Source organism: Barbus barbus (genome assembly GCF_936440315.1).
Source record: "Barbus barbus genome assembly, chromosome: 1".
Lineage (NCBI taxonomy): Eukaryota > Metazoa > Chordata > Actinopteri > Cypriniformes > Cyprinidae > Barbus > Barbus barbus.
Window position 1 is genome coordinate 36,027,651 of NC_136729.1, and position 16,241 is coordinate 36,043,891.

Consider the following 16,241-nt stretch of genomic DNA (forward strand, 5'->3'; position numbering starts at 1 on the left):
CGTACACCGCATTACTTGGTACCCGTCTCTCCTCAGTGCCCTCAGGAGATCGGTCTGCCAACCCTGCCAGTGTTTCAGGGTGCAGTGGTGTCCAGCGAGCTTATCTCTCAGTTGTTTTCGCCCATAAAACGTAGCGGAGCTGAGAGGCTCGCCGCCCCTTCGGGGGTCTCCAGAGCAGCTGGTTCGGTCGTCTCCTGCCGGTCCTCCACTTCAGGGCACCGAGCTAGCAGTTTTTGAGGCCTCCGCTTGCTAGAGCTCCGCTAGGACAGTTATGTGAGTGGTAGGCTCTTGGTGAGTCTCCTTACACGATGTCCAGTGTGTGGTAGTAGACCTCCTCTCGATTTAGAGAGTCCGTATGCAGAGGTCTCCGCTCCGAGAGCTCGACTGTTTTGGCGAGTGTCGTCAGGTCTCCTCTCGCTAGATAGTTTTAGAGGCCTCCCCTCGCCGGAGCATGAGGCCAGAGAGCTTATGCCTGTGGTGGATGAGGATGCTTTCAATAGCCTAGAGTCCTCTGCTCTCCCCTCTCTTGGGGACCAAGACTCACTTCTCAGAAGTTGGCCTTCGGGACGTAGGACCTCGTGGCCCCTTTTTTTCTCTCGGCCTAGCTGTGCTCCATCCACACTGGGCAGGGATTTGGAAGTCCGGTGGCGTGGGCATCTTGTTCCCATAGCGCTTCGACGCAGCTCGAGTTCCTGAAGGGGAACGTCTCAGGTTACGCATATAACCATGGTTCCCTGTATTGGTTCCCCGTATTACTGCTCTCAAAAAGGGGAAAATAAATACATATGGGTAGTTGACTAATAAAAATTGGACTGCTATGTCCCACCATAAAAAATATGGTGGGACATAGCAAAAATGTAGGAAAAAAAAAAAAACTTAACATACAAATAACTTTTTACAATAACAATTTTTTATCTTCATTCTTAGAGTTACAAATGGCATGTGAGAGGTTTCTCTTCAATGTTAGTTTTTTTTTTTTTTTCATTTTTCAAGATTAGATTAGATTCAACTTTATTGTCACTGTGCAGAGTACAAGTACAGAGCCAATGAAATGCAGTTAGCATCTAACCAGAAGTGCAAATAACAAAGTATATAAATAGATATAAAAATGTGTATATACATTCAGTTTTTATGACATATAGTGCAAGTTATGAGGTAGATGGGGAGAGACTAGCTCAGTGCAAATGACTGTACATACAAATTTAGGTTGCAAGGAAATATAAACAGAAGGTGCAATATAAAGAGAGGTATGATGACCTTAACGACCTCTGGAGGTAGAAATGTGCAAGGGAATGTGCAGAATGTCAGAAAATGTGCAAAACAGGAGGAATAAAAGAACATTGTGAGTGAGGAGTGCAGACAGGTTATTCCACAGTGCAGTATTTATTTTTTTATTTATTTTTTTTATTTTTTTTATAACCATTAGGTGGTCCATCTTGGGTGTAGTGTTCAGCGCCTGAGATTGGAGTTCAGTAGGCTGACAGCTGAGGGAAAGAAACTGTTCCTGAGTCGGTTGGTGCGACAGCGAAGACTCCTATAGCGTCTCCCAGATGGGAGAGGAGTGAACAGTTTGTGACTGGGGTGAGAGGAGTCTTTAATGATAATTTTCACTCTCCTTAGGCAGCGTTTGTGGTAAATGTATTTGATGGAGGGTAGCACGACACCAGTGGTGTATTGGGCAGTTTTCACCACCCGCTGGAGGGCTTTCTGGTCTGAAACAGTGCAGTTGCCGTACCACACTGTGATGCAGTTTGTGAGTATGCTTTCAATAGTGCAACGGTAAAAGTTCAGCAGGATGTGGGGGGACAGAAGAGCTTCCCTTAGTTTCCTAAGGAAGTAAAGGCGCTGTCGTGCATTTTTGATCAGGGTGGAGGTATTGAGGGTCCAGGAGAGATCCTCAGAGAGATGGACACCAAGGAACTTGAAGCTCGCCACGCGCTCCACTTCGGCCCCATCAATGTAGATGGGAGTGTGTGTGTGGTCCTTCTTAGTCCTCCGGTGGTCTACAATCAGCTCTTTGGTCTTCTGGGTGTTGAGTGCAAGGTTGTTGTTGGCACACCACGTTGCTAGGTGCTGGACCTCATCCCTGTAGGCCGTCTCATCGTTGTCGCTGATCAGGCCTACCACTGTGGTATCATTTGCAAACTTGATTATGGAGTTAGAGCCATATACAGGTATGCAGTCATGGGTGAGAAGGGAGCAGAGGATTGGGCTCAGCACACAGCCCTGTGGTACCCCAGTGTTTAGGGTGAGGACGGAGGAGGTGTGGTTATTGATCCTAACAGCCTGTGGTCTGTTGGTGAGAAAGTCCAGGGTCCAGTTACAGAGGGAGGGGCTGATGCCAAGATCAATGAGCTTGGAGATCAGTGTGGATGGGATAACTGTATTGAAGGCGGAACTGAAATCAATGAATAGCATCCTGACATATGTGTTGGTTCTGTCCAGGTGCGTCAGAGCAGAGTGGAGAGCTGAGGCGATGGCATCCTCAGTTGACCTGTTGGATTTGTAGGCAAACTGGTATGGGTCCAGTGTTGGGGGCAAGCATGTTGTCAGGTGGGAAAGAACCAGCCTCTCAAAACACTTTGCAATAATGGGAGTAAGAGCAACTGGTCGGAAGTCATTGAGGGCCACTGCACCAGCATGTTTTGGTACAGGTACAATGGTGGCTGTTTTGAAGCAGTTGGGAACAATGGTTTGGGCCAAAGAGAGGTTGAAAATGTTGGTGAAGACCTCAGCCAGCTGTTCTGCACAGGACCTAAGCACTCGGCCAGGGATGCCATCAGGGCCGGCAGCTTTGTGTGAGTTCACCTTACGCAAGGTGGCGCACACGTCACTGGTGGAAAGTGTGAGTGGCAGGTCATCAGGTTTGAGCACAGCTTTGATGGGTGGTTCTGTGTTTCCACGATCAAAGCGAGCATAAAAGTAGTTCAGATCGTCAGGGAGGGTGGCATTGCTGTTTGGGGGTGTACTGTTTGCTGGTTTATAGTCTGTGACGGCATGGATGCCTGTCCACATTCGCTGAGGGTCATTGTTTTTAAATCTGTCCTCAATGCGCAGTTTGTAATTGTATTTGGCTGACTGAATTCCCCTCTTCAGATTGGACCTGGATAAGCTGTAAGCTTCACGGTCGCCAGATTTGAAGGCAGCGTCACGTGCCTTCAGCAGGAGCCGGACTTCCTTGTTCATCCAGGGTTTCTGATTGGGGTACAGTTTAATTACTTTATGGGTGGTTACCTTGTCAACACATCTGTTGATATGATGTAGAACAGAGCTGGTGTAGATGTTAACATCTGTGTGGGAGTCCAGTGTGGCCCGAGAAGCAAACAAATTCCAGTCTGTGTTCAGGAACTCCTGCTGTAGTGAGGAGTCTGCTTCTTCCAGCCAAACTTTAACAGTTCTCACAGTAGGTTTCACACGTTTGATGATGGGGGTGTATTTGGGTAGCAGGAACAGGGAGAGGTGATCAGATTGTCCAATGTGGGGGAGGGGAGTTGCTCTGTAAGCATCAGGGATGTTTGTATAAACATGATCAAGAGTGATGTCTCCTCTTGTAGGACAAGCAATGTTTTGATCAAATTTGGGGAGAGTAGTTCTCAGACTGGCATGATTGAAATCACCAGCAATAATAAAAACTCCATTTGGATGTGTTGTTTGCAGATTATTAACAACAGATGATAGTTCTTTCATGGCTAGTTTAGCATTAGCATCCGGGGGTACATACACGGCAGCGATTATGGCAGTTGTAAATTTGCGGGGCAGATAAAAGGGTCTGCACTTGATAAAGATGTATTCAATATCAGCAGAACAGTGGGATTTAGTAATAACAGCATCGGAGCACCAGGAACGGTTTACATAGAGGCAAACACACCTCTTATTTATTTTATTATTATAAATAATAATATGATGAACTTCACAGATTGGAGTTGTAAATGTATTAAATACCTGGAACATATATTCGAAGGGACAGACTTTATTTCTTTTGACAAATTAGTTGAACAATATGGGATTAACAAGAACAGATTTTTAGAATATCAACAAATTAAATCTATTGTAAAAAGGAAATTTAAGTCTAATCATATCAAATTACAAATACCACCAAGTGTGGCAGATTTTCTTAATCTCAAACCCCCCAAATTAATCTCTAAAATATACAGGATACTTTCCAAAATAGATGAATCAGTATCACTTCCTATTGAAAAATGGGAGGCAGATCTATCAGTAAGCTGGGACCATAATTTCTGGTCTCAGATATGTTTAAAAACCTTTGAACTGATTAGAAATCCTGGTTTACAATTAATACAATACAAAAAATAATCTCAATATTAACCAATATAGAGATCATTTGTGGGATTATATTAGTCTTGACACAGCTTCTGCTGCCACATTAGATCAATCTCTCTGGGCTCCTTTGATCAGCTCCATCACCTAGTGTGAGTGGGGATCCCGATTCTGTCCGGTGGTGGTTTTTTTTGTTGTTGGCGTGGGGTGGCCATATGGGCTTGGGGCATCTGGGAGTTCCCTGGGGGTGGGTTTCTTGGGGCGTTCGGCGCTGGGGCTGCGATCTTGGCCTGGGTGGGGTATTGGTGACTCTTGGGTGTTGTTTTTCTGGCGGCTGCATGCGGCGCTGCTGGGGATGCCTGTGCCGGCGGATGTAGGTTGCCAGCCTGGCGGCCGTACTGTTCCAGGGTTGGTCCGGGGGGGGCTTGGGGTTCTGGGGGCGCTCTGCCTCCGGGTTGGGGTTACGGCTGGTTAAGCCCTGGTGGGGGGGTCTTCAGCGCATCGGTGCCTCCGCAGGGGGGGAGGTCCAATAGAGGCGGGGTAAACGGGCTTAACCTGGGTGTCTCATTGTCTTATGTAGTCTGGGAGTTGACTGAATGATGGGGTGGGGTAGTTTTTCCTCTGCTGTGGGGTCTCGTGGGCCGCCCCGGGCTGCCGTGGGCCCTGGTCTGGATGGGCCTGGGCCCCCCCGCCCTGGGCAGATTTGGGGTAACGGGGGTGCCTACGGGGGTCAGCAGGGGAGCTGGCTCCAAAGGGGGGGGGGGGTATTTTGCCCCCTCTGATGCTTTCCTCCCCATCCTTAAGGCTTCACTTCTCCCGCTCCGTCACACCAACACATAGGTAGGGTTTTGAGGTGCGGGTGCGTCGCTGGGATGCGGGGGAGGTGGTACTCCTCTGTCTCCTCGTGGCCACCTGCATCTCAATCACACATTACAGCTTAAACATTCTCATTACTTACTGTCACACGACATATACATATAGGGCCTTGGGGGTGGGCACACTGAATGGCATCCGGAGGGCAGTCTGTTCATTCAGCCTTCCCTCTGGTGCCAGTGCGCACTTCTCAATTTTAAGTTGCACATAGACATTGAGGGCTCTAGGGAGAGGACGAACTGACACAAGCCTGTGGAGGGTGCCCCTCCCCTGTTTTAAAGCACCTGAGAACAACACACACCAACACTACATTTGAGCGGGTGAGGTGAGGCATGGGTTTTTTTTATTTTATTTTATTTTTTTATTTATTTTTTTATTTTTATTTTTTATTTACACCCCTGTTCTCTGTTCTCTGTCCGGGGCTGTAAGGATGAGCTGGCCGCCCGGTCGGGGTCTAGGCTGGTGGTCTTCTCTGCTGCTGCGGGGACCGGGGTGGTCTTCCTGTCCCCACGCCGGAGCGAAGGGGGTTCAGCTCCGGGATCGGGCGCTGATTACCCCTCTGGGGGTGGTGGTGCCTGGATCTAGGAGTATAGAGTGCATATGGGGAGTGTGAGTGTGGGTACCGTGTCCATTTTTGTGTGTCTACATGTGGGGCGAGGGTGTGAATATTCATTTGTGTGCATGAGGGTGGGAAAGTATGCTTGTGTATATGTGTGCTTGTTCGTCTACGTCTATGTGTCAGGTCGGGCCTTAGACTCCACCTCACTCATCATCTCAATCAACCCCCACCCCACCACCATGCCCTGCCGGTGGAGGATGCCGCCGGTGCATTGGTGATTTCTCGCGCCGGGTCAGGGTGCTCGGGTGAGCGCTGGCCCACTCTCGGCGGTCGCTTGGCGGGCCCTGGCCCTACTGGCTTTGCTGGGCCCCGGTTTGGGGGTGGGGGGGCCCTTGGATCTCCGGGCCCAGGGACAGGTCTGCCCTGGTGTGGTCGGCTGCCGGCGGAGCCTGTGGGCTTGCCGCCACAGCACCCTGGGGCGTCTACACTGTGGCTGTCGGATGTCCCACCTTCGGGCTCTCCTCTGCCCTTTTTCTGGGTGGGGGCCGCAGTTGTCCCTGCGGTGGTTCTCCTGGGGGTCCCGTGCCCGGGGGGGCCTCCGGATGTTTGGGGCCCGGGTCTTTTCCATGCCTGCTTCATGCCTTGCGGGATGGGGCTGTTGTTCCCCACACACACTATTAAACATTTACATGGAGGAACCTTATGAACACAAGCGCGCTCACACACACAGGTGTACACTCAAGCATTTACATTGGTGTAAAAACAGGTGCTCACAGACTCACATTGTCTTGATCTGCTGTTGCTTCAAAACTTATTTTGTAATATTAGTTATGTGTGCTGCTCAATAACATTTAACATTTAGAAGTTATTGTGATTCATACAGATGTTGGTTGTTGCTGCAGTTTCTCTGATGTTGTGTCTTCTGTTGTTTTCTCTTCTGTTGTTTTCTAAAAAAAAAAAAAAGGAGGCAAACACACCCGCCTTTGCTTTTACCGGAGTCCACAGCCGTTCTATCAGCCGTGTAGATGTTGCGCCCCTCTAGCCCAATCGCGCTGTTTGGAATGGTGTTATTGAGCCAGGTTTCTGTGAAAACCATATTGTTGCAGTCTATAAACATTCGCTGAGTGAACCGAAGTCGTAGCTCGTCGATCTTGTTTGCCAGAGATCGTACGTTAGCAAGGAAGATGCTGGGTAAAGCTAGACGATGCGGATTTAGCTTTAGCTAATAAAATAATAAGTAATTTGCAAAAACTGGAGAGACGCTGAGCCTCGCGTTGTTCACTCGCCGCCATCTTGGTCTTGGTCAACTACCCATATATAGAGGCAATAATGTACTATAACAGGGGTGGCGAACTCCGCTCCTGGAGAGCTGCATCCCTGCAGAGTTCAGCTCCAACCCTAATTAAAACTCTCCTGCCTGTAGCTTTCTAGTAACCCTTCAGACTTGATTAGCTTGTTCAGGTGCGTTTGATTAGGGTTGAAGCAAAATTCTGCAAGGCTGTGGCTCTGAAGGACCGACGTGCGCCACCCCTGTACTAAAATTAAGTAATTACATATTATGTAAGTGTTCATACTGTTATTATTTTTGTCTTTATTTTTTTAGGTTAGCAATATCACAGTCATTAATAATAACAAACAAACAAACGTTTGTAATTATTTTTACCTGACACGGTTTCTGTGTTCTACAATATTTAGCAGTAACATACAAATGTAATGTTATGTGTTTTACAGCTGCCAGTAACATTTTTACACGGTTGCAGGTTCATTTTTTTGACTGTCGCTATAGAAACGGATAATCCCCAGTCCGAGAATGTGAACAGTCACGTGTTGTCATCTCGGAATTACAGTAATTACGACATGGCATGAACGCAGCATAATTTTATGAATAATATATGTACATTTCTTAAAGGAATATAGTTCACCAGAACATGGAAAAAAACATTTTGAAAAATATATTGTTTTTTCTTTACAATGCAATTATAAAGAACAGACATTGGCTTCAGTTTTTTTTTTTTTTTTTTTTTTTTGTGAGTAAATAATGACAGATCCTTTTTGTGGCATGTGTTCCTTTAACATGCAACCATAACATTTTCTACACCCTTTAAGTTTTAACATTTAAGCATCTATGTAGACCATCTTTACCAGGTGCAGTCACTTTCAGTGTGCTCTCATTCCAATGTACAGGCTTCACTCTCACTCGCTGTTTATTCCCACTGAACTCCACCTCTGCGTCTTTGCTGGCCATGGCCTCCTGCAGAACAATGAAGATTTCCACTGGATTCTGTGAAGACACACAGCATGGCAGTATTTAATCTAAACTATACACTGTGAAGAGCTCTAGCTCAGCTAGATGGCAGTATTAAGCATTTGCTAACATAAAGTGCTCTTTGAATTTGAGACACCCCTCGCTGCAGACTGTAGCGCGGTGACGTCAGGTATGTGTTTACCGCGCATGCGCAAAGTGACGTATGGTATGTCTATAACACGCATGCGCGCCATACTTACTGGCGTTACCATAGACATAAATGTTTCACATCTGCGCATGTACATCATGGTTGCCAGGGTAGCGGTTTTCCCGCACAATTGGGCTATTTTAGAAAAGGAGTTGCGGGAAAAAATACGGAGTTGCGGGTTGCGGTTTTTTGGGCTACATTTATAATGTACCGCGGCCGCAAAAAAAAATAAAAAAAAATAATTGTGGACAAAGATAAAAGGGAACCTTTTATTAGTGGGTGTTGATCCCCGGGAATGAATACTTGGCAACAAACGCTGCTGCTCGCGAGACGCGAGTAGGCGCACGCGCCACATGTGCTTTTGACATCACAAATCAAGCATCATCATCACGTCACTCCATGAGAGCTTTGTAGTCAGAAGCGTCGGTTCGGTTGTCTGTGGATGAACAAGCAGCATTCTAAAATGTCAGGTAAATGGGGAAAGTATGGAAAGAAGTATCGCAAAGAATGGGAGACAGAGAAAGGATTAAAGGAGTGGATTCGAAGTGTTCCAAATGATGATAGAAAAGCGTTCTGCAAATATTGCAAATGTGAAGTAAGAGCTCACCACGGTGATCTGGTAGCTCATGCTGCGACTGACAAACATAAAAAAAATGCGGCTCCTTTCTCAAATGCCAGAACATTATTTGACACAGGCAGTTCCTTTCTAAGAAATAATGCACCTGTGAAAGAGGCAGAGTTGAAGCTGGCTGCCCATGCTGCTTGTCACTCAAGCACTTACACTGTTGACCACTTAGGAAGTGTTGTGGAAGAAATTTCGAAAAAAGGCATTAGTTTACATCGAACGAAATGCACAGCACTTATTAATTCAGTGATAGGACCAGTAGTACATGAAGACCTGGGGAAGTCGTGGCCTAATGGTTAGAGACTTGGACTCGTAATCGAAAGGTTGCGGGTTCAAGTCCCCGGCCGGCAGGGATTGTAGGTGGGGGGAGTGAATGTCCAGCGCTCTCTCCACCCTCAATACCACGACTGAGGTGCCCTTGAGCAAGGCACCGAACCCCCAACTGCTCCCCGGGCAGCCGCAGCATAAATGGCTGCCCACTGCTCTGGGTGTGTGTTCACGGTGTGTGTGTGTGTGTGTGTGTGTGTGCATTTGTTCACTACTCACTGCTGTGTGTGTGCACTTGGATGGGTTAAACGCAGAGCACCAATTTCGAGTCACCATACTTGACAATACGTCACGACTTTACTTTACTTTTTTACTTTACCTTTTGGAGGATGTAGGAAATGGACCATACTCTCTCATTGTTGATGAGAGCACTGATGTCACGACCAAAAAACAACTGTGTATAGTCATCAGATATTACAGCAAAAAGCTCTCACAAATCATTAGCACTTTTGCAGGAATGATCAATATAGTAGCTGGTGATTCACTTACCATAGCAAATGCTTTATTCAAATTTCTGGATGAAAACAAATTGTCCATACTGAATTGCATCGGTCTTGCAACTGATGGCTGTAACACAATGTGTGGGCAACATAATTCAGTGCTACAGAAATTCCGTGACCGCAATCCTCATATTGTCTACATAAAGTGTGTGTGCCATTCTCTTCAACTCTGTGCATCAAAAGCCATCAGTGTCCTCCCCAGAAATGTTGAGTACATGGTTTCTCAGACCTACAGTTGGTTTTCAAATGCCACCCAGCGTCTCCAAAAATATTCTGAACTGTACAAAACCATAAATGTAGGTGAAAGCCCGCTGAAGATTCTGCAACTGTCTGACACTAGGTGGCTCGCTATTAGTGAGTGCATCAACCGGATCCGGGAGACCTCAAGCAGTACGGGTCGGCAGTAACACATCCAGCACCATCACACTGAACACTGGGGCCCCCCAAGGATGTATGCTGAGCCCCCTCCTCTTCACTCCGCTGACCCACGACTGCACACCATCACACAACTCCAACATATTCATTAAGTTTGCGGATGACACGACTGTGGTGGGTCTCATCAGCAACAGAGATGAGACAAACTACAGGAGCGAGGTGAGCCGCCTGGCCGGGTGGTGCAGTGACAACAATCTCTCTCTGAATGTGAAGAAGACGAAGGAGATTGTTGTTAACTTCAGGAGAGTACACACTCAGCATGCCCCTCTGACCATCAACGGTGCGACTGTGGAGAGAGTGAGCAGCACCAAGTTCCTGGGTGTGCACATCACTGAGGACCTCTCCTGGACTAACAACACTATAGCACTGGCCAAGAAAGCACAGCAGCGTCTCTACTTCCTCCGCAAACTCAGAAGAGCCAGAGCCCCGACCCCCATCATGTGCACCTTCTACAGAGGCACCATCGAGAGCATCCTAACCAGCTGCATCACTGTGTGGTATGGCGCTTGCAACGCATCCTGCCGCAAGTCACTTCAACGAATAGTGAGAGCAGCTGAGAAGATCGTTGGTGTCTCTCTCCCCTCCCTCCAGGACATCTACAGCACCCGTCTCACCCGCAAAGCCCTCCGCATTGCAGGCGATCCCACCCACCCGACACACAGCTTCTTCAGTCTGCTGCCATCAGGGAGGAGACTGCGGAGTCTCCAGACGAGGACCAGCAGACTGAAGGACAGCTTCATACATCAGGCTGTCAGGAAGCTGAACTCCCTCCCGTCCTTGCCCCCTCCCCTCTTTCACCCCCATTTAACACAGCAACACACTAGGAACTCTGACTCTGTGACACCCCCCCCCCCCCCCCCCCCCCCCCCCCCCCCCCCCCGACCAACAAACTGTGACCGGCACCTGTCACTTGTGCAGCATTGGCTGATCACTACCTATCCAACATTGACTGCAAATTACCTCTTCGGATAGTCTGACAAAAAGCTATACGAACTTGTCACTTTAACAGACTGATAAGCTCTTCTTGCACTACACTCATAACTAAACAAAACAAAACAAATCTGCACAGTTTTGTTTTTGTACATTCAACTGGTTTGCACTCCATCTATTCTGCCATGTGCCTTATGCACTTTATCTATCTCTCTTTTTTTATTTTCTACAATGTCCTCAGACTGATAAGCTCTTTTGCACTACAAATATATCTACACAGTGTTGTTTCTATTTAACTGGTTTTGCACTCTATCTGCCATGCGCCTTATGCCACTTATCGATCTAATTCTTATTTTTTTCTACAATATCCTCATTTGTATATTTGTATAGTTGTATGTACATATGTTTAAGCTGTATTATCTGTATCTGAACGTGTTTAATGTTAACTGTATGCACCAAGGGTCTGAGAGTAATGCAATTTCAATTCTCTGTATGTATGTGCTGTACATGTGGAAGAATTGACAATAAAGCTGACTTGACTTGACTTGACTTTCACAGTATGTGGAGCTTAAGTTGCATTTTCATTTGTCAAAAGACAGTGAGAGGAGCTATGCTGCGGAACTGCTGTACCAAATGTATAGTGACAATATTAACCTGATATACCTGAAATTCCTCCAACCAATTGTGTCAGAGTTAAACAGACTTAATAAAATATTTCCCTTTGTGGGAATCCAGCCGTTGTCTAATCTGATTGGACACTGAAAAATTGGGCTAGTTTTCATTCCATTTGGGCGGATTTTGAGTTGTCATTGGGCTGGAAATATTTCTGGGACCTGGCAACCCTGATGTACATGTTCATTAACTTCCGGATGTATGGTGGATTCGAGATTCGGTGGCAGTAAGTCAAAGAACATTAATTTACTTATGTTTTTTTTTTTTTTTTAAATGTGTGTTTGTGTTAACGGCTTTTAGTTGTAAGGATGCTTTGGTCATAATCATAGAGAGTGTCATTGCAAATGTGTGCGATTTCAAACATTTATGACATGTTTTATGATGTGTTAGTATTTGACGTGACAGGGATTCTGCTGGTCTTTAAAGGGTCTTTTAAAGTCTTATTTTGCCTAAAATTAGCCTATAAGGATGTCTTAAAATAGAGCAGAAAGACTTATATTAATGAAGTAATGTCATTGATTGATGCCATTGAATGCCAACATGCGTTGCAAAAAAATGTTGTCATCTTTTTCACTAACATTATAACTAACATTATCAAAGATTAATAGATACTGTAACAAATGTATTGTTCATTGTTAGTTCGTGTTAATTAATACATTAACTAATATTAACCATTGGCACCTTATTGTAAAGTGTTACCTCTTAAATTTACCTTCATGTGACTGGCAGAAATCCTGGAAATGTGAGATATAGAAACCTTTACTTGACTGTGAATGTGCTTTTGTTTAGATGCATGCTACTGTCCTTAGAAAAGGAGAAAACATAAAAAATAGTACAATGCATCTCATGCTGTGATAAATATCACTGCCCATTTTGCGAAACCTGGGTCTACAAACCAATGGACTTGTACAGTGTCAAGAAATGTGGAGGATCATCTGAAAACAGCTGTTCAGGAAGAAGGTGTGTAGTGTTTGAACATCCATAAACATTATTTTGTGAGTATATTTGCGTTTAACAACTTTTATAACTTTAAATAACACTTTTTTTAATATTTCAGATTTTATTATCATCAGGTGCAACTTAAAATGCAGAGATGTTTCTCATTTTCATTGCTGCTACTGTTCTGCCACTATTATACGAAAAGCACAATTTAACATTCATCTCACAAAATGCAAACAAAAGAAGCAAAAGATTCCGTCTCCACAAAGAACTGCAACACCCATGGTTCTGATTGGTAATACACGTCTCCCTTCAGTGTCAGACAGCACCCTTACTTCAACCTCAGCCTTCACCAAGTGAACCACACACATCTGTGTCTCCCACACCCAGTACTCCATTGTATCAACCGAAAATATTTAAGGGACCACCACTTCCATCTCCTTTGAGTACTTTTACACCTCTGCCTTCAGCGTCTGCTCAGACAGCACCCTTACTTCAACCTCAGCCTTCACCAAGTGAACCACACACGTCTGTGTCTCCTAAACACCATGTCCGAACTGGATCAAAACAAATCAGGGAGAAATGTATTCACTGTGGAATTGAGGTTAATAAGAAAAACCTACGGCTCCACATTAAAAGAAAACATACAGATGTGAAACAAATGATCACATCTGAACGTCACTTTCTTAGTCAGTGCATCGACAGTGAGAATGGTATTTTTGCTGTTCAAAAATCTTTCTTTGGGCCATCACTGCCAATACATGTGCAGAAGAGAACATGGGGGGCAAACCACAGAATCATGTGTGAGGTAGACCAGTGTAACACAAACATAGAATTTGCATTTCGAAGTGGTTTGAAGGCATTCGAATGCGACCATATGAAATCCTTGGATTTCTGTCCTTGAAGCACTGATGACACTGTCACTCTACATGAAGAAACACTGACAGAGATGGTGCAACAAAAGTGGTTCGGGGAAGACCGAAAAAAGAAGTGCATTGAAAGGCAGCGGACAGCAAGTATTGTAGGTGTGCCCCTCTCAGTGGAGGTGACAATTTCTGGACCCTCATCCAAGAAACATATTTCAGTGTATGAACCCAAAACTTCATATTATAGCCGGCTTGGGAGAGTAATTGTTGTGTATGACTCCAAAAAAATCGCATGGAGTTGCCCATGCAACAAGACAAAACAGTCATGTGTGCATAAATCGATTGCTAAGTGGCATTTGTTTCAAACTCAAAAGTCGGTTTTTTTTATTTAATTTTTTTATGATAGACTGTATTGCCCTCAACTGTAAAACTTTCAAATTGAAAAAAAATCTTCAAACTTTTATGCTATGCTTTCTCAAGCCAAGCTAACATAAATTTTGACTTGACAAACCTTTTTTAATTTAGTTTATTCTTAATGTTGTTTATGAATTAAATCTCTTTGGTAATTTACAGACAAAGCAAATAACACTCTTTTCCTAACACCATCCTATAATACATTTTAAAATACATTTGAAAATATTTTCCTTGTATGACTCTTTTGACTTAATTCAAAATGATTTAATATTGTTTAAATATTGTTTGTTCTTTTATGTAAATTAGGTGTCGTGAACTGGAGTGCATTTTCTGCACAATACAGAGAGAAGTTCCGGGTGCCGTATTCACTGACCCAGTGCCTACGGTGCCGTGAAATATTTAAAGACTGCCCACCTGGGTATGTTGGCAATGGCAGAAGGGGAGTCCTGCGTGGGTTTTATTCCTTCAAAGATTTTGAGGGCTACTGCTCAGTTGATTGTTTTATCAGTGATGGAGGTGAATTTCAGAACGAGTAGATGTAATATTTTTGTTGTTGTTGTTTTCTCTCGTTCTCATGTGTCATGTTTATAGTTTTAATTATTATATATAAAAATATATATGTATATACAATTATATTTTGTTTTGTTCTTTGCAATAAAAAAAAGATCACTGTTATCAGTTTGGTTTTTTGGAGGCACCATGCATAAAATGGGATGTAGACACTGAAAATATACTGTATGTAGTCAATTTAACTTAATACTACTTTATTGGCTTAAATATTCCACAGGCAGAATTGCCAAAGCAACAGAAAAATGTCCATAATTATACTAAATAAACAAGAATCATGACAGAGGAAAGGTTAAAATAAGAAACATATAAGGTGCAGAGTAATGTTACAATATACACAGTGAAATAAAGTGCAACAATGTTAATACCTTGTATATAATACTACACAAATTACAGAATAAACTCTGTAATTCCATATAATTTTACCTCAGACATGGTTAAAATCATGGATTTGTGCTGTACCTCACATTACTGTATTTTCCCCTTCTTTTTTTTCACCTTAGCTTTTTTTAATACTTTTACATTTTATAAGAGTATTATGTTAAGTATGCGCATGCGTTTTAATGACACGTTACGTCACACGACGCGAAAACGCCTAACGTCACCACGCAATGCAAATTACACAGGCATACCATACGTCACACTGCGCATGCGCGGTAAACACATACGTGACGTAGGTACCTGACGTCACCGCGCTACAGTCTGCAGCGAGGAGTACTTGTTGAATTTGCTAACATAAAGTGCTTTTATAAAAAGTAAACCATATAAATTCAGCGCTTTAATAATTTCGTATGATTTAATTTAGGTTTTGTTTACACATAAGTTTCGGCTGCATCAGCTTTAGGTGGGGTAATAGAAATCTTTCAAGTTTCATAAAAAAAATCTTACTGTGTGTTTCATAGATGAACCAAAGTCTTATGAGTTTGGAATGACATGAGGGTGAGTACGTGATGACAAAATTATAATTTTGGGGTGAACTATCCCTTTAAGCAACAGAAAAAAAATCAGTTTATATAGACTTGGCACATTGTAAAAAAGGCACTTTTGTGTGTCTCACCTCACATAGTACACGGCTGGGTAGAACCAGTAAAGACTGATTTGCAGCACCACTAGACAGTTTCTTCTGTAATTTCAGGTCCCGGACTGATATTCCATCCACTGCTGCTGCCTGTCCACCTGGAGAAACACACTGTATTACTGAACAACTGCTCATAAGCTGTAAGGAATTGTAGATGCTCACACAAATAGGCCTGATATATCTGGCCTGATAGACATTTAGTGGCGGGTTATGAAATTAATTTCTGTTCATCTGAACATACTTGACTACAGTGTTGTGTTTAGCTTGCCAAAGGGCACTAAAGTGCCCCTATTATGGATTTTTGAAAATTACCTTTCATGCAGTGTGTAACACAGCTCTAAATGAATGAAAACATTCTGCAAAGCTTTAAATCTGAAAGTGCACCGTGTAAGTTATTGTCTCTGAAAAGAAAGAGTCGACTCTGAATCATTTAAATGTGTTGTTTTTAAAAACTAATCCCAAGCCGTTTTATGTTGACATCAACATGAAACATTAGCATATTGCCCACCTACTTGTTGCACACAGAGACCTGGGAAAACTTGTACCCCCTCCCTCAAACACGGTAGCGGATTCCTGTGGATAGCATCATGCCGAGGACACGCTGTGCTGTGCACTGTGAGGGTAAATCCGTTTTTTTTTTTTTTTTTTTTACTGCCAAAGGACGAGGCTGTGAAGAATCACTAGTTAAAGTTCATTTTTACAGCAGTACCACAGCAGTATTAGCC

The 16,241-nt window shown here is 44.1% G+C and overlaps 1 protein-coding gene across 1 annotated transcript in view; it reads right to left on the bottom strand.

The window, feature by feature from the left end:
• Nucleotides 1-16,241, bottom strand: part of LOC306871044 (B-cell scaffold protein with ankyrin repeats-like) — a 170,796-nt gene that overhangs the window by 136,476 nt on the left and 18,079 nt on the right. The window contains exons 3-4 of the mRNA XM_079418714.1: nucleotides 15,496-15,614; nucleotides 7,853-7,991 (exon numbers count right to left, since the gene is read on the bottom strand). Coding sequence (XP_079274840.1) covers nucleotides 7,853-7,991; nucleotides 15,496-15,614 — 258 coding nt within the window. The remainder of the gene's footprint in view (nucleotides 1-7,852; nucleotides 7,992-15,495; nucleotides 15,615-16,241) is intronic.